The sequence below is a fragment of the Fundulus heteroclitus genome, chromosome 12, assembly GCF_011125445.2.
Source record: "Fundulus heteroclitus isolate FHET01 chromosome 12, MU-UCD_Fhet_4.1, whole genome shotgun sequence".
NCBI lineage: Eukaryota > Metazoa > Chordata > Actinopteri > Cyprinodontiformes > Fundulidae > Fundulus > Fundulus heteroclitus.
In genome coordinates, this window is record NC_046372.1 from 36,248,449 (window position 1) to 36,271,648 (window position 23,200).

General features: G+C 40.5%; 1 protein-coding gene across 4 annotated transcripts in view; it reads left to right on the forward strand.

The window, feature by feature from the left end:
• mvb12bb (multivesicular body subunit 12Bb) overlaps positions 1 to 23,200 on the forward strand; it is a 65,777-nt gene that overhangs the window by 29,910 nt on the left and 12,667 nt on the right. For all 4 annotated transcript variants that reach the window (XM_012866322.3, XM_036144545.1, XM_036144546.1 and 1 more), the window contains exons 4-7: positions 2,698 to 2,788; positions 4,997 to 5,126; positions 5,274 to 5,384; positions 13,836 to 13,894. In XM_012866322.3, coding sequence (XP_012721776.3) covers positions 2,698 to 2,788; positions 4,997 to 5,126; positions 5,274 to 5,384; positions 13,836 to 13,894 — 391 coding nt within the window. The remainder of the gene's footprint in view (positions 1 to 2,697; positions 2,789 to 4,996; positions 5,127 to 5,273; positions 5,385 to 13,835; positions 13,895 to 23,200) is intronic.

Here is a 23,200-nt window from a genome sequence, read left to right on the forward strand (position 1 = left end):
CTTCGACGAGCCGCCATTGCTATCAAAACAGTCTCACGTCATGGTCGCGTCTTCACTACGTCACATCTATGAAATGCCAGCCCTGCGTCCTGATTGGCCAGACCATAAAATTGGTTGGAGAAATCACTTTCTACCGGCAATGTCCCAGATGTATGTGAGTGGAGCTAGGCGGAGCAACATACAGCTGGCTTTTGTCAGGTTAGCGTAGCATAACTTTGGCATGAAAACAAAGAAGGTATAGGCTTTGGATTCACCTAGATCATTAATTGAGTCTTTGCCATTTTAGCTCTTCTTTGGCGTGGAATGGTACTTTTCAATTTGTTTGGACTTGGTTTCCTTGTTAAAGTATTTGACTTAATTTTAGTTGAACAGCCAAAATTTTTATGCTCTTGATTATATGTTTTTCTTCTGGAATCCGGTTTCTAATCAAAGCACACTTTAATTCTGGAACAACCTGTATTACTTGAAGGAATGCACTATAACCTGCATGCAAAATTTTGGCTGCCTTCGTCTTTAAAGGACACATATAATGCTTTGTGATGGCTTTCTTTTCACACTGAAATCATTCAGTTGTGGTGTACATAAAGTGGAACTGCAAAGCTGCAATCTGAGTTTTTTCGTTTTTGTAGTTCCACAGCCCCTCTTTTGCCCCTGTTCTCAGGTGAGTCTGAGAGCAACTCATTTTGATGCTGTCTCTTTAAATGCAAAGGAGACACTTCACAGTCCATCCCCCTCCAGGTAGCAGGGCATTCCTCTACCCCCCCCCCCCCCCCCCACACACACACACACACACACACACACATTCAGCTAATTATTTAGGATGCTGGGGGATGGTGTGATAGTGCTTCTCAAAACTGGTAAGTTGGAAGTCCATTGTTTAGCATCTCCACAGCAAATACTGTGATTGTTCACAAAACGTAATAGAGAATAATAGAAACTGAACGGCTTGAAAAATATGACCCAAACAGAATAGAAAGATATCTACGAAGCACCTGGACAGACTGAAATAAAATTGTCTGCACTCCTAGAGACTTCAAATACAAAACAATATTTATTTAGGAACTAAAAGGGGGATTTTGCATAGTGGTATCACTAGTTGAGCTCCACAGTGCTATTATTTTGAACATGTTGTTTTCAATTAATGATTCATTTACACATAAACAGCAGCATGCACGACTTGACAGTTTGTCTATTGATTTTTTTGTTAGTCCACTACAGCTACTGGCAAAGTGCCATATAGAAATATAACTTCTATCAAGTTAGATGGCTATTGCTTAGAACACAGCTGTATAACTTTTAAATGTGAATATTCTTTTTGGGGGGAAGAGATTTTACTGCAAAAAGCAATTTCAGTGTGGTTAAGGCCATATATAGAATTCCCAATTTGAGCAGCCATGACTCCTCTGTGTCTATAATAATGATCTTTACATTACATTTCCACATAATGCAGTTGGGTCATTTTTGGACCCTTCGCTTGCCTGCAGTCAAGAGTTGATGTGTTTCTGCTTGGCTGTCAGCTGCTCTGTGGCCATAAATACACCTGCTTACAGCGCCAGAGCCACCAGCCTGTCCAACCCCAGCTCATACTATTGGCTGTCTATTAATTAAGTTTTCCTGGCTTGCAGGTGGATAATGCAGACAGCATTGTAAACAAAACCTGAATTTTTGTTATTACTTTGCATCAGCTCAATTTTAGGGCTTAATCAAGTCATATTTTTTTTTCTGTATGTCCTCTAAAAGCCAGGCGACTTGGCAAGCTGAGCACAATTTGGCCCCCGGTTTAGTATATAGCATGCAAATAGACTTTTCCTAGTTCCTGCGTATTATCTTAAAATGTCCGTCCACATTGTTTTAAAGATTGTGATGCAAATAAAACATGACAGAACCATCAACAAAGGCTATTTTGTCTGCCAGTCATTGGAACTCCCACTGTAATTGTCTATGACAAAAACAGATTCTGTAAAATTAGCCCCCTGAATTATTCCGAGGGGGAGGTAAATAGTTTGTGATTTATCATACTCTAGGTGGAAGGTAGATAGCCTTCTGTTTTTTTCCAGTTGTGATGGGAAAAGAAATATCTCCGGAAAAAAGAAGGGAAACAATAAAAAAAAGGCTTCATGCATTATAATAACATTCATCCATATTCCTCCTAACGTCAGTGTAAAAACTATGAATAAAAAATGCCTCTAATGGTAATGACAGTCGAGCAGCAGTGAGAGTGTAATCCAGGCATTTTGGACGCATCAAGTCACGCCTGGCTCGCCCCACTCCTTGCTGCCGCTGTGTATTATTGCAATTTATTATGGCAAAAAAAAAAAAAAAATGAAAATGTAATGGGAGGCAGGGAAGAGTCATGCTTGAAAATGTCAACTACACAGTCCGTGATTATTTTTAACTAGTCCACTTCTGTTGATCAGACCGCCTGCTCTGTCTCCCGTCATTGCGCAACTTATATTCCTGAAAGGTTGACAATGATTGGAAGTTTGCAGATGCTCCTCTCAGGCCGAGACAAAACCTTTTACAGAGTGATTATCGGCTACTTTGGAAAACATATGGACTTTATGAGTTTTTAGTCTTATCAGCATTAACTTATCTTGTTTAGATTGGATGACTTATGCTTGATCTATGTCCTTTTTAAATAGGAAATGTGTATGAATCCAAAGTTTTATTGAATCGCTGCTCTCGCCTTGTTTGTAGGAGCCTGAAGTTGTTGTGGAAATGAAGCTGATCGACATCAAGGACCCGCTGCCAGAGTCCTTCACACCTGTCCAAGAAACATTAGACAAAAGTAAATAAACAGTCAGTGCTAACCAAAGGCATCCTCTTCTCCTCTGTTTTTTTGTTTTTTTTGCCCTCTCCAACCAGCTTATGCGGGGGGTCCTCAGGGGCAACTTTGCTTGAGATAGTAAATGTTTTATGGGTCCAGGTTAGCTTAATTTATGGCAGACTGTGGGAATAAAATAAACATTTTGCCCTGGAGGTACAAGGGAGGAGAACCATGAGTCATTGTTTATCTCAGCTGGAGCTGGGCTTTTCTTTATGAGGGGCTTATTTATTTATGTATTTATTTGGGAAGAGGACCAGTAGATGGGGGTTATCTAATATTAATGAAATGCATTCCCCAATGCTTTAGTGGTTTTTGAGTGCTACGTATTTCCCCCCACCTCATCCATGCCTTGGAAATGTAATAATATTTTGGTGTGTGGAGTGAGGACAGCTTGTTTATTATTTTTATTATCATTGCATTTACACAGCACTTCCTTGTGTTGCTGGGGAAATAAATGAGCAAGGCACAAATGCAATATAGAAAAGCACGGCAATGCTTTTTTTTTTTTTGCCAGAATGAGGAAAAGAGATTATGTTTTCTTTGGCTGTGTTGTAATTTAATGCTTTATTGCTTTACGTGAATCCATGTTTAATGTATACATGTGGCATTATGTATGAATCCCTATCCAGAATATCGAGTTTAAATCCCCGTTGTGCATTAAAGCTGATGGAGGATTCACTTGCGTCCGTCATTCTACCTAGAGAAATGATAAAAATGATAATAATGCATGTGTATTTTGTGGCTTTCCAGTGTCCAGTCAATTTCCTCTGAGCACAGCAAGTCAGCCAGAAACAGAAAGAAGCCAATTTTCCATTCCTTGGTTAAGCATAACTAGAACATTTATAAATATGCAGTGCCTTGCAAAGGTATTCATTTTCGCATTTTGTTTACACGTTACAACCGCAAACTGGTATGTATCTTGTTGGGGTTTTATGTGACAAACACAAGGTTGTGCATCGCTGTGAACCAAATTGGTAAAGAGTCCACCTGTGTGTAATGTAATTCTATGTTTAAGTTTACTGACTTCAAACAAGCTTCTCTTCCCCGTATTTAATCCAATTTCTATATAAATCCAGCTGTTCTGTAAAGTATTAGTGAACCAACAGGGTGATGAAGACAAAGGAAAACAACCGACAGGTCCCGTTTAACTTTAGGAAGTTTAAAGCGAGGTCAGGGGACCCTAACCGCTAATAGAATAACCATGTACAGTGAATGAATGAGTGAATGAATAATTCAATGCATCTTAAAAAAATAAAAGAGTGTAGCACAACTACAAATATACCAAGACATCGCTGTCCATCTAAAGCGACACACCAGACAAGAAGAGCATTAATCAGACAAGCACCCACACCTGCACTGCAGAGGTCCACAGCTCTAAACGGCACAACCTTTGGTACACTCTACAAATCTGGCCTTTAAGGGAGCGTGCAAAGAGGAAAGCCATTGTCAAGAGAAAAGAATAAGAAGTCCTGTTTGCCATTTGGCACAGCCCTTTAGAGAGCATAGCCTGTTGCAGTTACTCTGGCGCTTTCAACCACATCTGCCAGAACACACCCTCCTCACAATAAAACAGCCATAGCCAGGATAGAGTAGTTTAGATCAAAGCATATTCATGTGTTAAAATGTTCCAATCAAAGTCCAGACTTAATTCCATTAAATAATCTGTGACTTGAAATGTAACGCTCACAGAGGCTTACCACCCAACATGGCTGAGCCATTTAGCAAAGAACGATAGGCTTAATGTTTGTTTTCTAGATGAACAAAGCCGGTATGGACATTCCCCAAAAGACTCGCAGCTGTAAATGCAGGTGATTCTACAAAGTAGTGACACAGGAGGGCCGAAAATGCACAGCTTACTTTTCAGAGAGTTTGGAAGAGCATTTATCCTACTCACTCAGCTTAGCAATTACAAACAAGCTATTTGTGTTGGTCTCTCATATAAAATCCCATTAAAATACATTGAAGTTTGTTGATTCTAATGCAAGAATATGTATAAAAGTTTGAAAGGTTTGAATACTTTTGCAAGGCACCTTGTATATATATCATCTCCCTGTCACTGAAGGTGTCTCTTGGATTATTTTATTTTTTTTCATATCCAAGAGGACATAGAAGTGAATATGCACTAGTTCCCTCCTGCCATGCTCACATGTACATGACTTTCCTCATCAGAGGAAGCTGCCATGAGGAAGAGGAGGCTGTGTGTGAAAACGAGCCCTCGTGAAGCTGCCGAGACAGCTGTATGTGACATCCAGATCACCACCAAATCCAAGTACCAGCTTGTTAACTACACCTGTGCGGGGTGAGCTGGAAATGAATGAAATCAGTCACTACATTTTCTATCCTTTTTATAGCTCTTTTTTTCTTACCCCTCATTGGCTCAAAGGATCCATGATTAAGATTACTAACGTTTTTCAAGCTCCCCTTCCTTGCCTCCTTGACTTTACAGAGAGCTGAACAACATGGGGATCTGGTACCGCATGGGAGACGTTCCTCGGCGTCAGTCACCCCGGCAAACGGCGAGCGCTCCTAAAGCTGACACCCCGTGCAGCACAACAAGGTACTACGCTGTGCTCCTTAACCTGCCCGCCTCGCCGTTCCCCTTTTTTTATGCCACATCGTCTTTTTTTTTTAATTTCCTTTATTTAACCAGGTAAACCCCGTTGAGATCTGGATCTCATTTTCAAGGGGGACCTGGGCAGAAATCTGCAAAAACACTACAACCTGGTTACAAAAATAAAACCAATTAATACATATGCACAAATATAAAACAATAAAAACAATTTAAAAGCAGTGACACTGTTTCATACAAGCTTGTTGTCTATCTTTAAGAACCGCTCGAAATAAGTCCAATGAAATAGTTTCTGACAACTTGAGCTCAGACTGGAGCTGATTCCACGCTATAGGAGCCAACACACTGAATGCTTTCTTTCCTTTATCAGTTCGAAAAACATGTAGAAGGATAAAGTCATTTGAGCGTAAAGCATGTGAACTACTAGATCTATGCAAAAGAGAGCTTTGTACTCGTCTGTACTCGTGAGCCTTGGCTTCACCTCGCCACCGCGTGTGCAGCGATGAAGACACAAGCAATTGATCACTGCTGGGCAATCTGCCTCTGAGGGTTGTGTCTGGACAACAAGGCAGCGAGGGTGAACCAGGCGAGACGTTTCTAACTAGACAGGATCCCCTGAAACAACAACCGGGAGTTCAACGAGGGCTAAACTCCTGCTATTTGCGGGGCGTCCCAGGAGGCAGAGGCAGGCCGCTCCTCTGACACGCTGACAGGAGCATTGTGTGCGCCGACAGGGAGGAGGAGATGTGGGCCCCGAGAGTTAGTGACAGCTGCAGAGGAAGGGAGGAGAGCTCTGAGATCTCCGCCATGTGGAGCGCGCGCGTGCGCTCGTGGCTTCCTCGGCCTCGGGCCTCGGAGAGAACAGAGCGAACCTTTGTACTGTGTCCAGATCAAACAGCTCAATTATTCATCCCAGTCAAGAGCGGGGGATTTCCACGGCAAATTGTAAATAAACAATTTAGACTCCTTCGCCGCGGTGCTGCTTTGGAGAGAGAGAGAGCGGGGGGCTTGGCACGGGGCTCTGAGGTGTTTGCCAAACTGGAAGCGCAGCGTGCCGCCATCCTGCGCCGGGCTGAGTGGAAGCGGCTTTCACGCAGCGCCGCGCCAGAGCCAGGAGGCAAATTCAAAACAGAGCTCCTGCTCGCGTGGCCGTGCCGCGGGACAAGAACAATAAACGGGCAGTTTTAAAGCGGAAAACTGTCCGTTTTTTTGGAGGGGAATCGGCCGCAATTTGGAAGTGGATGATCAATAATCTTTGATGGCGGTGGGAGCCCGGACCAACGCGCCACTTCACAACTCTTCCCGGTAATCCCAAACTCTTTTGAAGCCCACTTTCAAGTTTGCGAGGCTCAGAGGTTGGAATAAATTGCACCTCGAAGCGACTCCCTCTCACCCCCCCACCCCCCCCACCGCCTCCTGATGCCTGCTGAGATCACAGGCTGCCGTTTTTGTATTAACATTAAAATTCATTTCACAGACAGAGAGTCTTCTTTTGAAAGTTTTTTTTTTTTTCCATCCGTAAAACACTGACACATAAGGACGGGACTGTGGGCGATTCATACCGGTGGCATCTTTTTGACTATTTATTTCTGTGTAGTTACATACACTTCAGACAGCCATACACATAACTATAAATAGTTATGCCCCTTCTTTAAAGTCACAGATTAGATCGCTTGACACTGCAATTTATAACCGGTTTCTTGTCTCTCGCCGTTTCCTCAACACAGCTGTGCTTTTATACATATTCACCGGGAGGAATGTCTCCCCTCCATGGCTTCTTCAGGCTATCTGCTTCTTCAGGCTATCTGCGGCAACTTTATGGCCTTTGAAGAGCAGCACCTCTTAAATTTAAGTGCTCTTTACAGTCGCTTGAAAAGATGTTTTAAATACAGTCAATAATGTGTAAATTTTTAATGACCCTTATAATTTTGAAAGCACACTGATCTCCCTCCTCAAATCTTCCATTGCCTCAGGCGGAAGGAGCCTGTTAGCGTTGTGTACAAACATAAAACACAAATCTTGCGTTTTCCTCTCCCCCGCAGCATCCCGGAGTTGCTGCAGCGGGTTGCATCATTATGGGATGCACAAGGTTGTTGCATCAAGGCAAATATGTTTCATTCAAATGTTTTTTTGTATTGTTTCTGAGGCTGGAGAAGAGGAGTGGCAATCAGATGATGAAAAGTTTTGGGTTTTTTTTTATGAACCGTTGGATTTCATCTTTCTCAGGCTGCAAATGTGTCGTTGTGGTCTTTGGTCAATAAGGTTCATTTTTGGTAGCTTCTGGTCATCGTCATCATTTATTCTGGAGACAGTTTATGAAGATCCATCTCTAATTTTTCTGTAGTTTAAAGTTTCAGTCAGTAGCATTGGACCTAATTTATGCTCTGTCAATTTGTTACATTTGACTTTGATAAGGCGCTAAACACAAAATAGAGAACTGTAGCTAATGAGTGTTTTTGTATGGTTAATTTGCAAATGTTTCTACGTTAAACATCTCTTGATTTGTATCAAGCCATGTAAATGACACAGCAAATGTGTAGAACAGGGCCCTCTGATACCAATCTTTTTCTAGAACAGACCAGAATACAACTTCTCCACAACCAAAACACTTGGTGTGGTGGAAGAGAAACTTTGTACATTACCCTAAACACACCATCCACACGCTGAAACATTGTGGTGGCAGCTTCATGCTGAGGGGAGGCTTTTCCTCTGCAGATATAGGGAAGTTGTTCAGAGTTTATGGGAAGATGGATGCAGCTAAATACAGAAAAACAGTTGAAGAAAATCCACAAGAGGCAGCAAAAGATTTGATTCAAGGGCGGAGGTTCAATGACCTGAAACATAGCGATCTACAGTTGAATGGGTTAGTATCTCATTCATGAGTTAGGATGGCCCAGTCAACGTCAAGGCCTAAATCCTAAATCTGTGATAAGGCTTGAACATTGATGTTAACACTTTCCATTCAACTAAAAGATTTGCAGCTGTAAGGGCAAGTGGCGGGGGCTCTACATGAGATGTCATTTTCAGATTTTTATTTGTACCAAGTATAGAAAACCTAGCATCATTTTCCTTTACCTTTTCAATTATGAGCTGCTTTGTGTTGGTCTATCACATAAAATCTAATAAAATAGTTAAAATAAAATCTGCTTGTACATTGATGCAGCACAGCTGCATTTGCTCTGATTAACTATTTCAGTTTTATCTGGTTATGCCATAATATCTATAAATGTGCGATCCGTACTCTGTTTTTATTTAATTATATATTATATCTTTTTGCCTTTCCGATCTTCTATTCTCTACTTGAACACAAATCTATCCACTTTCACGTACCTGCTACTGGATCTTTCAGTCTGGTTGGCCCTCCAGCGAAAATCTCATGCAATAATTATTTTATAAAACAAATGACAGAATTTTCCTTCGTCGTGCCACTCTCTCCGGACTTGTCATTGTTGTCGGATTCTTCCATTTGCGTCCGAATGTGAAATTGACAGTCACGCATGCTTCTCTCAGCTGCCAGAAGCGTGACTGTAACAGGTATGTTGAATTAGTCTGATTTGATGAGGAATGACACAAAAAGTGCTGATTGGCCATGGGTCCAGAGACCTGTGCCGAGGAGAATCTCCAAGTTACCAATTAGAGACCAGCTTGAAGTCACATGCAAGCCAAAAGTGTTAGAACATAAACACAGCACCCCTTGCCATAGAAACCATAAAATTAGGAGTTGTAGCGCCCCCTATTGTGACAAGGCGCCACTGGTCAAAACTGTTATCCTCTGGCAGCTTCACAGCAGCTACATGGCCTTCATCAGCATTGACTCTGCTTTCTCATGGCGTTGTGTTCTGCTTTACACTTCAAGGCTGCAGGGAAAGCTGACCTGTTATAATCAGACAGTGATTACAGAACGCCTATTCTGAAAACATTTAGACACTTATCCAGGATTTTTTTTGTCCGGATGCCTCTGGTTTTGCTGTTGCGATGAACCAGATAACTGGAGAATTTGCACAGGCATATATTCCTTTAGTAACAAAAAAAGCCCCTATATAACAGCATGCAGTTGGTGAAATAAAAACACAAATCATAAAAATATTTTCTTCAATTTTAATGTGGCCTTAAGTGTGATAACCACTTAAGGCCACTTGTATTTTCTTTACCAGGAACTGTTTCTCTGCCTCTTACCTTAGGCTTAATGTCCAGACTGTAGCTGCAGCCTGGTTTTAGCTGCGCTGGACCAGTCGTGCTGCTTGTGTCCATGCTCACGCCTCTTAACATAGGAGCCAAATTAAAATCATGACGTTTTACCCACACACCGCACCGTGATGTGATGTGAAGCTGGCCGGAGGACGGAGGCCCGTGGAGCCGTGTTTAGACCTTGTGGTAAAAGTCTCTTTATCAAGTTTGTACGCAGCATCTTAAGCCGCGGCGGCGTCTTGTTTTGATTCATCGCCGCGGCTCGATGTCAACCACTTTAGCTTGTTCTCTGTCAAGACAGGCCGTATCAGCCACTCCCTGACTCTATAATGTGGAGACGCCACGCCATCCGGTCAGCGCTTTAATGTATCCTGTAAAGTATCTCCCTTCCTTCCTCCTCCTGACCAGCGCTGCCATTTGTTCTCCTGATAAAACTGTCATTGCTGAGGCTGATATCTGACCTCTACACTGACTGCTGGCATAAATTAGCCTTGTCCTAATATTGCAATTTCTTTCACTTCACTCAGAATCAAGGTTTTTGACATTTCTCTTAGAATAATAGGCTGTTGTACACACGGCCACTTTTTTAAATCAAACTGTACGGTGATAAAAATGTCAAGGCCAGTTTTTTTTTTCTTTATTCTCTCTCTCTCTCTCTCTCTCTCTCTCTCTCTCTCTCTCTCTCTCTCTCTCTCTCTCTCTCTCTCTCTCTCTCAGGCTTTTTCAGGTGGAGTATATAGAGTGTCATCAGTGTCAGAATTGGCATTCATATCAATACTTTTAGAATTGCAGGCTTCTACCTGTCACGCTCCACACGTTGGCGGGCTCTGCTGGAGTATTGTAGCAGCTTTCATTGCACGCTGGTTAACCAAGGCTTCCCAGCACGAGAGAGAGAAAGAGAGAGAGAGAGAGAGAGAGACTGTGGCTGTCACCGTGTCACAAGACAGATCTTCTGTCTGAAGTGCTGAGGAACAATCCTTTCCAGCTCAATCTCACTCATTACTTTGTGTTCAAGAAAGTTGCAAAAAGGGGAGCAGAGATCAAGCGAAGGGATGCGCAGCGATGCCAGAAATGATGGAATGATCAGGTGAGATCAGATGGGGGGGGCCTCCGAAATTCAGAGGGATCCTCTCTTCAGCGGCTGACACTGAGCTTAAAGGAGGATAATGATGGGTGAGAAAGCAGCTCCCACAAAGCAACACTGCTGGCACACTGGGGAAGGTGTGGAGATGTTGTCACAGGAAAGGCTGGATGTGTGTCAAAACAACAGCTTCCAGCTCTCTGTAATGTAGCTCTGGCTGCTCACTCTGCGATATTACTCCCATTCTTACCTCCCCTCTGACTACTGCTCGTCTGTCCCTACGGTCCCTCATCATTTTCTTCCCTTTTCCTTTTTGTCTTATTTTCTGATGCCTATAACCCCGTTCTTTATCCTGTGCCAGACAAAGCCCGTACAAAGCAAATGTATATAAATTAAAGTTCACGTCTTCAAAGTGATCCTTTGTGTTGCGGTCTGCCTTTACTGCGCTAATTTGATTTTAACCTGGGCAGATTTCATGGGAACATAATAGTTTTGATCCATGCTGTAATTACGTGAATATTTCAGGCCTTGTTCCCAGTTTTGCCATAATTTGATGAGGAACTTCGCCGTAATTGAATATTCAAATTAGGAGTATGTGTCAATATGGCTCTCCTTGCCTGGAATGAGGATTAATTGTTTTCAAAACTCCAGTGGCCGACATAATGTGGGCCCAAACACTGCTGTTGATTAGCAAACGCTCTTGCCTTGTTTTTGTTTTAAGAATTAGTCGTCTAATTGATTTGCCATATGCTACCCTCTCCAATGTACCTAAAATTGTATTTAGAAATCAGCAATTTGGATTTAGATTTTTTTCTTTTTTTTTTTTTTGCAGACAGTTGAGAAAGCCAGCCCAAGAAGGTTGCATTTATACACTATAAGAAATAATTTTGAAGGCTTTTAAATATCAAGCATTTAAATGATCCAACTTATAACCAGTTTAAACTTAACATTTCATTTTTTATTATCATTAATCGTATCCATTGTCTTTAACAGACAACAGTAAAGCTGATGAGTTCATACTGGGTTGTATTAACGAGTCACTCTTATAAGGACAGCATTAAAGAGGAAATTAAGACTTGCTAGCAAGCTGAGCTTCTTAAACCTCAGGATGGCGTTGCCCATATGCAAAGGTTGGCATGCTGCATTGGTAGAATATGTTTCAAATGAGCATTGCAATTACAATACATTTACTATACCTTAGCTAGTATATTGAAAGTGAAAAAGCTGAACTCAAACGTTCTTGAAAACTGAGCTCATTAACCCTGAAGCACTTGTTGCCTGTGACCAGCAGCTCTCTCTCCCTCTCTCTAAATATATATATATATATATATATATATATATATATATATATATATATATATATATATATATAGATAGATAGATAGATAGATAGATAGATAGATAGATAGATAGATAGGGAACCTATTATTTTAAAAGTCTCTGATGGCTCTTAGACTTACATAATTTCTCCTCAGAAATATGAATTTAAAATCTGCCGATGTCTAATGTGTGCAGACTGGCTTAATTCAGTTTGTTTTATCCGTCCGGGAAAGCTTTCCATGAGCTCATTTTTGCACTTCACCTTCCCATATACACACATGCATAACAAGACTCAAAGCCATTTTCTTTGTGCCTTTGTTTATTCGCAGCATTTGTACAACAATAACGACGTGCACCGCAAGCCTTTTAAAGACATTTCAACCATCTGGCTCTACTTTATCTGCCCGTGCGATGTCTTTGTGTGCTTTGAAAGATGTGCACCTTTTTTTTTTTTCTCTCCTGCAATGGGATCAACCTTTTGCGAGGTAAAAGAAGTCTGCGCTGAATGTGGCAGTTGTTCCCCGCAAGATTGATGCCAACCTTTTAAAAATTCACCATTGGCCCGGATTTAACATGGCCAAATGCTGATGTAAATGAGGTGGAGAAAAGTCGACCCTTTCGCTGCAAATAAATCTGAGTTGCAGGCTTCATCTCATAAATACCACAGCCTGTCACAATCCTTGTTTTATTGCTGTTGATGGAAATTATTGCGTTTATTTATCTCGTCTGGGGAGATAAAGCTCGAAAAGTCACAACTCAAGGTGCGGAGCCCTCGCAATATGCAGATCTGGCCGGTGGCTCAAATGTAGTGAATGTTTTAGTTTAGACCACCTTCAAGCAAAGAGCGATCATGTTTCCCCATGAATAGACTGAATATAGAACAAAACACACAAACGCACTTCCTTCTTTGCAGCTCATGCCTGTTTTCTCTCTGATTCTGTTTGGTCTTCTGGACCGAATTCAACAACAACATGCATCTAATCAAAAACATCCACCTATTAAATGCAATTTCTAACATCAGCATTATAATTTCATTTATTCCACAAAGCCATCCTGGAAATAGTTTAATCTCCAAAGCATGTCATGTTAAGCAGCTCTCTCTCAAAGCTGTGATTTTTTATTTTTTTTTCCCCTGCTTGCTGCAGATTTATCGATCCGTGGGGGTGAGTCACAGGGTGTAATTCATGATAGCTTGATTGATGAGGATTTCAATCTTATATGGTTTGTTAACTTCAACTACCCACAAAGTGCATTCTGTGCTGTTTTCTGTAATACAAGGCCATGAAAAGGATGAAGAAAAAAAAAGGGGGAAAAAAAACTTGTCTTCCCTTTTGAATAATGGAATCTCTCAGTTCCTCAGAATTAACAAGATCCTGCTCCAAAGGTCTGTTCAAGCCCCTGGGCAGCTGAGGAGCTGTTGAACTTCTAGTATGTTCTCTGCTCTGAATTCACTCTAATTCAATGCTCTTTTTGCTTTTAGACAGTTCAGAAAGTGCTTGTGTTCTTTCTTTCTTTCTTTCTTTCTTTCTTTCTTTCTTTCTTTCTTTCTTTCTTTCTTTCTTTCTTTCTTTCTTTCTTTCTTTCTTTCTTTCACACGAGGACAGGCCTTGAGTATATAAAATATTAAACACCATAACATTTATTGCCTTTTCTTACTTCTTGTGCAGTCATACCTTTACAAATAAAGTCTGACTTTTAAATTAATTTTTTTTAAATGCATGTGATACATCTCTAAAAGTAAGTCATTTGACAGGCAATTTTTTTTGTTTTTGTATTTTGTACCTTTTGACATTTAGCAGTGTATTTGGAATGTTTTGTCGTCTTTGTGACTTTCTTTGCCCTTCCACCAGGATTGCCATCAGCAGACCACAATATGGGCAGCAGAACAGTGGCATCTACACTATCACAGGTAAATGATCACTCAAAACATTGTTTGCTTTATGTTAATAACATTTAACTTCCAGTTAACCCATAAAAAAGGTGTTGGTCAGTTTAAATAGATTTTCTCTAGTAAAGACACACATACATAATTGCTTGTTTTAACTCAACTTAAACATTGTAATGAGTCAACTAGAAATTAAATGTTAACATAAAGTGAAAAACTTCCCGTGTTCACTTTTGTTGAGTGAACAGATGCACGTCGATTACATTTAAAGGTTAACTTTAGAAATTTGCTGATCACAATGTTGTGGCCGGTTTCTTATCTCCTGTTTTTGTAAAGCTTTGACATGCTGATGACATTTCCAGCTGCTTCAACCGCTATAATATAAGAAGATGTAAAACCAGCATCCCATTTTTTTTCTGGCCTTCCTGCCATGAGTGATCATTGATCATAGATACTGTGAGCAGAGGTGATGTCACACTGTGTGAGAGTGAGCAGTCTGTAAAATGGAAATTTACTATTACTTTTTAAGACATGATAATGGAGTTGACATTATAAACTCTCTCAGTTTAAGTGAGGGATCAGCAGTAGGTATCAGCAGTCTCCTCCAGAATGTAGATCCTTAGCTCTGGGCTTTCCAGAAGGACAGCAACATTTTCAGATCCAGCGTGTTCCATAACAGGGTTATGGAACACGGGTTATGGAGGGTAATGATGGGCTTTACCATGATGAGCTTTACCATGATGAGCTTTCACCCTCCATAACAGGGTTATGGAGGGTGAAAGCTCAAATTGACAAAACAGAGCAACTTTGTTGTAACATGTTCAACCTCACATTGGTCTGCTGAAAGTCTCTCCCTCACAGCCTGATTGAACCATGGAGATTTTTGTTACGTTGTAGAAAAATCTGTTGCCTTTAAAAAGATGATTATATATCTGTGCTTCCTCTGAATTTAGCTTCCAAACACTTTACCGACACTGATGCTAGCAAACTTTGACTTTCTTCCCTCAGTACATGGGTCCAAAATGAAGAAAAAAAATCTGATTTGGGTTGGTGAGGGTTGATGAAATTGAAGAATAGTGACAAAAGGGACTTTTTTGTGCATATCTTGTAAAATACATTTTACTGATGTTTTCTATGATCTTACAAACAGTCTCTCACCCAAGTATAAGTCTAAAGAGAGCTCTTGTCATATTTGATGTACAAATGCTGTATGAGGAGCTTCTCAGAGATGGACAGTGTACAGAGCTTTGCTTATCTCAGAGAACGTGACTTCCCAGAGGAGCTCGGCATTAACAGCTGTCAAAGATGATCCGTCACATACCAAACTTGCAGGTGTACCTCTTGTGCGCTCGATACTCCTTTTGTTTTTGTCGAGGAGAAATTCCAGTCCTAACAACAGCAATATCCCCCCACGACTAAAACTGAAAAAGGTACATGCGTTAGAAAAGAGCACATTGCTCCGACAGCCTCAGCGCCACAAAACCAGAGCGGGCTGAGACGCTGCGGCGGGTGAATGTGGCAGGAAGGATTTTTTATATTTTTTTATCTGGCTGGAGAGAGACACCATGTGGTGAGGATGCCTCCTGCTGCTCCATCAGAGGCACGTGCTTGTAACGGCGATTATACACCCAGCCTGATTAACACAAGGCTGCTTTCCAGCAGCCGCCGTAATCAAATGCGCGGTATGTCACGAAGCTTTATGAAAAGGTGGATTTCTTTCAAGAAAAAAAAAAAAACTGAAAAGTGGGAAAAGAGTTCCCAGCATGGCTTCATTCAGTTTGTAAGTTAGCCCTGACACATAGCGCTGAGACAAAGCAGACATTACCACGCTGCTGAACATTTCGTGGCACTTGGTGCTGGTTTCATCCGCTGGGACAGGGTTTGAGTGACAACGAAGAGCGTGCACATACTCCACCGTGTGCTGCCAGCACTTATCATTTATCTGCAGAGAAGCTGTCCTTCTGCAGGTGCACAGAAACCCTGCTTCCCAGGCTCAATGGTCTGGGGCAGATTTCAAGAAAAAAATACAATAAGTGTGCTTATTTTAATATTTTGTTTTTATTTTATTTTTTTTTTTTGGGGGGGGGGGGGGGTGGTGTCAGACTGTGTTCTCATCAGCATCACAGCATCACTGTGAATGTGAAAGTACACAGCTTCCCTTCATTAACGACGCGATAGCCTGCAGACCAAGTGTGAGGTCGTAGCCGACAGCCTGTTTGTGTTAATTGTTAGCCCAACAGAGCTGCGTGTGTGTGTGTGTTTGCGTGTGTGTGTGTGTGTGTGTGTGTGTGTGTGTGTGTGTGTGTGCGTGTGTGTGTGTGTGCGTGTGTGTGTGTGTGTGTGCCTGTGTGTGTGTGTGTGTGCGCACGCGCTGTGTGTGTGTGGGCTGACAGCTGGCCAGGTTTGAGTTGGTCTAAAACCATGTGCGCTCTGTCAGGGTTGTACAGGCGCCTTCTTTAGGATTGATGAATTGCCTGCTTTCTTGATTAAACTCTCCGTCACTTCCCAACAAAACAAAAACCCCAACGCACAAAAAAGAAAGGGTAAAAAAAAAAAAAAAAAAAAGGAGAAAAAGACGAGTTGAGAGGAGAGGTAACGTGTCTGGGAAATCTGTCATCTGCAGTCACATCATGTTCAGATATGATGTGCAGAAGCTCTGACATTTATTACCCGAATATTAAAAACTAATTCACATTTATTTTGAAGGCCTCCATCACTTGACAGTTCAGGCTCATTTGAAAAGTTATCAAGTGTTCGTAGCAGCAACCCCCCCCCACAACCCCCAACCTTTTTACTTTCTTTCACCAGCATCGCTTTGATCCATGCCAACTCCCTCAGCCAATTAGGTCTATTATTCATGCTTTGACAGTAAATCTCGATATTTTAAGAGAGATTGTTTATGTATTAAAGAAATATGTCTTTGATTTTTTTTTTTTTTTTTTAGATGCAAATGTATTAGTTGAAAACTAGCATGCCAAACTTCCTTATGCACGTTGGATCGCACACTGCCTTTATTACCAGCTTAGCGGCATATAGCATTCGGCAGTCGTTCACCTGATAGAAAGTTAAATCTAATAAAAAGTATATACATTTGCATATCTATAGCATTAATCAAGAATAAACACTGACATTGGCCCTGATCTAACATAATATGGAGAGCAATTATTTCCCTATCCATTAGAGGAACTTCAATTAACAGACACTAGACAGATCATCCTTCAGAGGAGGAAAAAAAAAAATGGAGGCTCAAAATTAACTTGGGTTTGCAAAATATCTTGGCAGGATGACAGTGATTTTTGATTTTCAGGAAACAATATTAGAAGTCTTATTAAACTATATGCATCTGCTTTTAATTTGCTCCAAATAATTGGAAAATGCAATGGAGCTTTCCAATTAAAGCTCCACTTTATACTGTTTAATAATACCCTCATAATATTATAGCTTATGAAATGACAGGTGAGTTGGTGTATGAATAAAACATAAAGCCCTGTAATAAGAGACAGAAAAAAAAACCCACAGACAGTTGTTGGGGGGCTTTTAAATGCTCCACATAATTTGCATATATTAATCTCCTCTTTTCAGCCTTATCAAGTATTCCACTGTATTTGAAGTTAAAATAGTCGTGACAGGCAGGGGTACGCTTCGTTTTTCCAAGGATTTATTACTTGTATAATTCTGGATCTTTAATAAGCCAATATGACTGATCCTCTGAGTTCTGTGGAATTTGGTTAATTGTTCCAGATGGTGCTCGCTGATTATGCAAAATTACTTTCTTTCTCCTCTTTTTTTTTTTTCTCCTCTCCCCCAACTACACAATTTCTTGATTGACTAACATGAAGAAAAAAGATTATTTTTGGCGCAGCACTTTCATTAAGAGGCTTCTCATCAGGTTTCAAACAAAAGTTCCATCTTATCTCCCCCGTGTAGTTCTAGGCAAGTCTGTGCAGAGGGAGGAGTTCAGCCAGCTCTTATCTCCAACCATGATAAATCTCGACTGCTTCTGCGCGGCCGGGGTTGTATTTTAGAATAACACAATTCCTTAGGCTGAAGGATTAAAAAACATGACCTCTGGATAGTTATTATCAGTGTATACCATCCTCCTCTCTCTCCTTTGTCTCAGTTTTCTACCTGAGAGGTTGATGAAATTACTAAGCAGTTTGTTCCGTCTCCCATTTTTTATTTATTTTTTTCTGCAGCCTCGGCTCTGTCCGTGACTCGCTAACATTCTGTTTTGCATCAGCTAAACTGAGCTGAATGAATCATTTATGGAAGTGTTACGGGGGAGGCTCGGGCAGATTTACTGCCACGCTTTTACTTTAGATGGAAAGGGATTTCTATGAAACCGATCTCGATGTTTGAAGCGATGCCAAAGCTTGCATCAAGACATGAAAGGAATGCTCTTAAAACCCACGTTTTGCTTCTTAATTTCCCTGGTCAGCAAAAGGAAACTAGGGGGGGGGAAGTGTTGTAGGGGGAGAATAGTATTTACACCTAATGCATTCACACACACACATACTAACACAAGCCCCAGAAAAAATAAAAATGAGTACTGAATTTAATTACAATAAATCTGTGACCAATAAATTACTGTTTGAATTTGCTCTAATTCTACGTTTGAGCTTTTTTCTTTTTCTTTCCTTTCTTTTTTTTTTTTCCGTCATGACATAGCAGATTAGCTTCAGTGATTTAGGGTTGGACACTGCTGAGCATGTAAGTAAAACATCAGCCCAAAAAAGCCAGAGCAACGTCAAAGGCAAGTATTACACACACACACGTGTGTATATATATATATATATATATATATATATATATATATATATATATATATATATATATATATATGCGCTATGTGTGCGAGTGTGTGGATTGATTTCTCACAACTACATATAGCGTCATAGAGGTATTCATTTAGAAAAAGGTATATTATTTGTCTTTATTAACTTTTATTAAAAATGGTTTGTGAAAAGTTTGTTTTACTTTTCTCAATAATCAGTTGATTATAATTATAATTACTGACCAGTTTTATCCACGTCTCCTGTAATGTTTTGATTATTTGTCTTTAGTTATGAGCTCCAAGTCTTTAAGATTGGATGGCCTCCTTGCCATCACCCTTAGTAATAGCCCCCGCCACAGCATCTCAGGTTCACATCGGTGTAGTAATATCTCTTGAACTTAAGGATGACGTTCTAATTCTGCCAGAAAGTAAGAGTTAGTATGGATAATTTTGACATTAACTTGTATAAATGATATTTAGTTTTTTTATGTTTGTTTTTTGTTTTTTTCTGTTTTTTTTTAATAAACTTGGAACAGTAAAAAATGTTTAACATGTTTCAAACAGGTATTAGAAAGTTTTTACACTCAGACGTCTACATTTATAGGGGGAAATGAAGCCAAAGTAAGTGTCTAGGAACTATGGAAATAGTTTTTGAGCAGGTACTCCAAAGCTGTGTGAAGTACAACTTTGCTGATACATGGCGGCGGAAAGACTTTGTCATAGTTTTATTAGAAAATGAAATGAAAAGAAAGAGGTTGACTTGCCATGAGCTTTCTTTTTCCCACAGTGTCCTTAATGACTGGAGACATTATTGTTGCATATTCAAAAACCAAAAAGAAATCCAATAAAATGTGACGAGAGTCAATTGCATACAGCTTAAAATAATGACTTTTATTCCTGCCAAATGTCAGACTGGACCATCCAGGTTTGGCAGCCAAACACGATCAATCCCACTGTGATGGCGCCATTAGGTTTTTGAGGATCAATCCTGTGTAAATCTTAATGGATTTTTTGACTGGAGCCTTGAAGCCCTGAGGCATTTCTGGACCTTTATTACAGTGAAATAAGGGACTTTAAATGACTTTGCATTTGGCCAGACTGGACTGTGGAGTCTCATCCCTCATTGCGTTCTAGCCGTCCCTGAGATAGAAGCAGTGCTCCATTAGTTTCGGTGTCCAGACGTGGACGGCCTCAATGGATGGGCCTGTCATGGCCCTCTCATTTGCCCCCATGTACAGCAGGGTTTGTTATCACACATCTAATTAGAACTTGATAAAAAATATTTCACAAAAATCCAGTCATTAAATATAGTTTAAGGAGATTTATGGTCAAATATGCCTTAAAGATCTTTTAATGGCTCTGCTGACTTGTTAAGTTTGTAATTAATGGTCTTCTAATACAAAGTGTGGTGTGATTTAGAAAGCACAATGAGATTCTGGGAATGAAGTCGTTTTGGAAAAGGGCATCTGGGACTCCCAGAAGCCATATTAAATAGTTCTGCTTAGACTGCTTTGCTTAGAACCATAAAGTCTGCTTTGAAAAGTTCAAACACACCAGTGTTTTTACAAAGATGAGGCCATTTTTATGCTGTGGTGCACCGAATGCTGCATAATTAAAAAGCAGCAGCAGAAGTCTCCGCTTCGTCAGTAACATCACATGCTTTTTTTTTATTTTTTAAGTCTAAAACATAAGGATTTTATTTAAATAATAGAAGATATCTCTTTTTAAAGTCCTCTTATTCTGACAGTAAAACCAATAAGCAAATGTGCACGTATCAAACTGTAAATGCATTGTACTAGAAACAGTCTTCTTTTTCATCAGGAGAGTAATGGTATCCTTATTAGCATAATTAATGACAAATGGCAGTGCAGCATTGGTGAATTGGTTCTGGGGGGATGATAAATCGGTGGATGCCCAGGTTAGTGGCTGCCAAGGAGGCCTCTTTGGCTGTCATCCCTTCTGCTTCCGCTCTGGCGCAGTTCATTACTCACCATGTGAGATGCCACATTACATTGCCCGGTACTGTGAGCATGGAGAACTTAATAACGCCACCCACAACCATGGAGGCCTGCTGCTTTACCCACAGTCCAGAGGGCAGGTCTCTCTGCGAGGGCTTGGGTTTGTGAGGAGCGCGGCTGCATGGGAACCGTCTCCCGCAGCTCCGCTGATCAAAACAGATAGCACGTCAGTCACTACTTCAGGGGAGTTGGAACCATATGACCCAGTCGCTAGAGCCGCTGAGTGTTTCTTGTTAGGATTTCTTGGGGCTCGCCACATCCCTCCCATCATTACGGGTTAGTTTGCCCACAGAACCGCTAATTAAGAGGGGATTTGTGTAATTGTGCCTTCTGCTGCGTCCCATCCGGCACATGCAATTTACTGCCAGCCCTCTGCCAGCTTTTACACTTGTCCAGAGAGGCGTACGCCATTTATACACACATTCTCCTGCACGTTTACCAGCAGCCACAGCTGGGGATCAATGCCAGTGGCACGGCAGTGTCTTAAAATACTGTGTTGCTGATTAAAGTCTGATTGTGTGCTTTATTTTAAAAGATCGCTGTCAGGATCGAGCTAGCAGAAAGGGTTCTCCTGACAATTCTGAAAGGTTAGTGTTTTGAAATAACTAAAATATGTTCTGGATCTTACAAAACAATTCATACCAATATGCTTTTTCACATTTTTGCCAAATTATAACGATTAACTCATGGGGCTTTATTTTGTTTTTGATATGGGCATCACATATGGACATAGTAGTGTATAAATGTTTAGTGGAAGGAAAATGATACATGTGCAAAAGATAGTCTGAAAAGTCTGGCATGTGTTTGGAAGTCCACCTTTAACCACAATTAGATCTGCAAAACCTTTGCTATCATTATATCTAAATTATGAATTGGCGATATTGGAATATTTTGTGGAATTTACTAATAATATTTACTAATAAAACATGAAACATCAAATGCCGTTCTAAAAAATGTAAGTTTGCATTTTAGATGACTTGAAACCGCTAGAAACGGCACACAATAATTACCTTCTGTCATATTTTCAAATACAGCAACAATTATTGCTACTCTGGTGGAACCAGTCTGTGCTGACCATTTTGGGGGTTTTCTGACATCAATTAAATTTTAGCATTATCACAATAAATCTCAACTTTATTATCTTTTTTTTTTTCATTCACTGCATTAAACTGTTCAATAAGTGCAAACCTCTAATCGTGCCACTGAAATTCTGGCAATTGTTTGCAAAACGGTAACAGTTGAGTCAGACTAAGCCTCTGAACAGCTATGGTCTAGTGTTGCCAGGACTGTCAATTGAATTTTGTCTGGAGTTATACGGGTCCATTCTAACATGTGATGACGCTTTAATCTAAGCCATTCTATTGCAGCTCAGACTGCATGTTTTAGGTTGTTGTCCAGCTAGAAAGCGAACCCTCAAGTAAAGTCTCAAGTCTGTTGCAGCCTAATAGAGGACTGCAGTGTCTTTAGCTCCAACCAGCTCCCCATCAACTCCGACCAGTTCCCTTGTACCTGCTGAAGGAAGGCCTCCCCACAGCATGAAGCTGCCACCATGTTTCACCTTGTGGATGATATCTTCAGGGTGATAGGACTTTAATTTTGTGCCACGCATTTTCCATTTTTAGTTTCCGCATAGCTTTGTTTCAGTTATGGCTTTCCTCTTATTTTATTTTGTAAAAGCCAGGTTTGTGCAGCGCAAGTGCAGCTCCTCCAGATTCACCATGGCCTTTCTCCACAATGAATCCTCTGCTAAGCCAGGCTGTTTATGAAGACAGCAGTGTCTTGGTAGATTCATTGATGTACTATTATCTTTCCAATTTCAGACGATGGACTGAAAAGTGCTCCCTGAAATGTATAGAGCTTTGTATATTGTGTAAGACCCTAACTGTGTTTTAAAAAATCTCACCTGACCTGTCTGCAGAACATCTGCATTTATACTGAGATTATTAGACTCTTTAAGGTATTGGATTTATTTTTTTGAATTTCCAATGCAAATTGCAGATGCAGTCGTGTAAAGCCCAGTGTCATTTCCCTCCTCTTCCTTGTCGGACTATAAAATCCAGATAAAATATAAAGAGGGTCGTGGTTGTAAAGTGGAAAAAAGTGTCGAAGCCAAATGGGTAAAAATACTTTTCCAAGGCACTTGGTATCAGAACTCTCCAGCCAACTGATGGGGGCTGACTTTTGGCTGAAACTCACCATAAGATTGCTATGGCTGATTAAACCAGATGTAAACACGAGGGAGTCGTTTAACTCGGACTTTACATTTAACATCTGTCTTGTTACAGAAAAGTAGATTTGTTTATTTTAACTGTATGTCTACATTGATGTCCACATGGATAACAAAATACCTGCGGCATGCAATAGTAACATGTCCTGTATGGTGTGTAAGCAACGAGTAAGCTTATTTAAGATAATGTAGCCTCTCTGCACAATTTCTCATGTTTCCCCTCCACTCTGTTTCTTCATAAATCAGAAACATCTAGCAGTCTCATCCTGTAGTTTGTGATCCTAAACAGACTCTTTGACTCGATTGTTGGC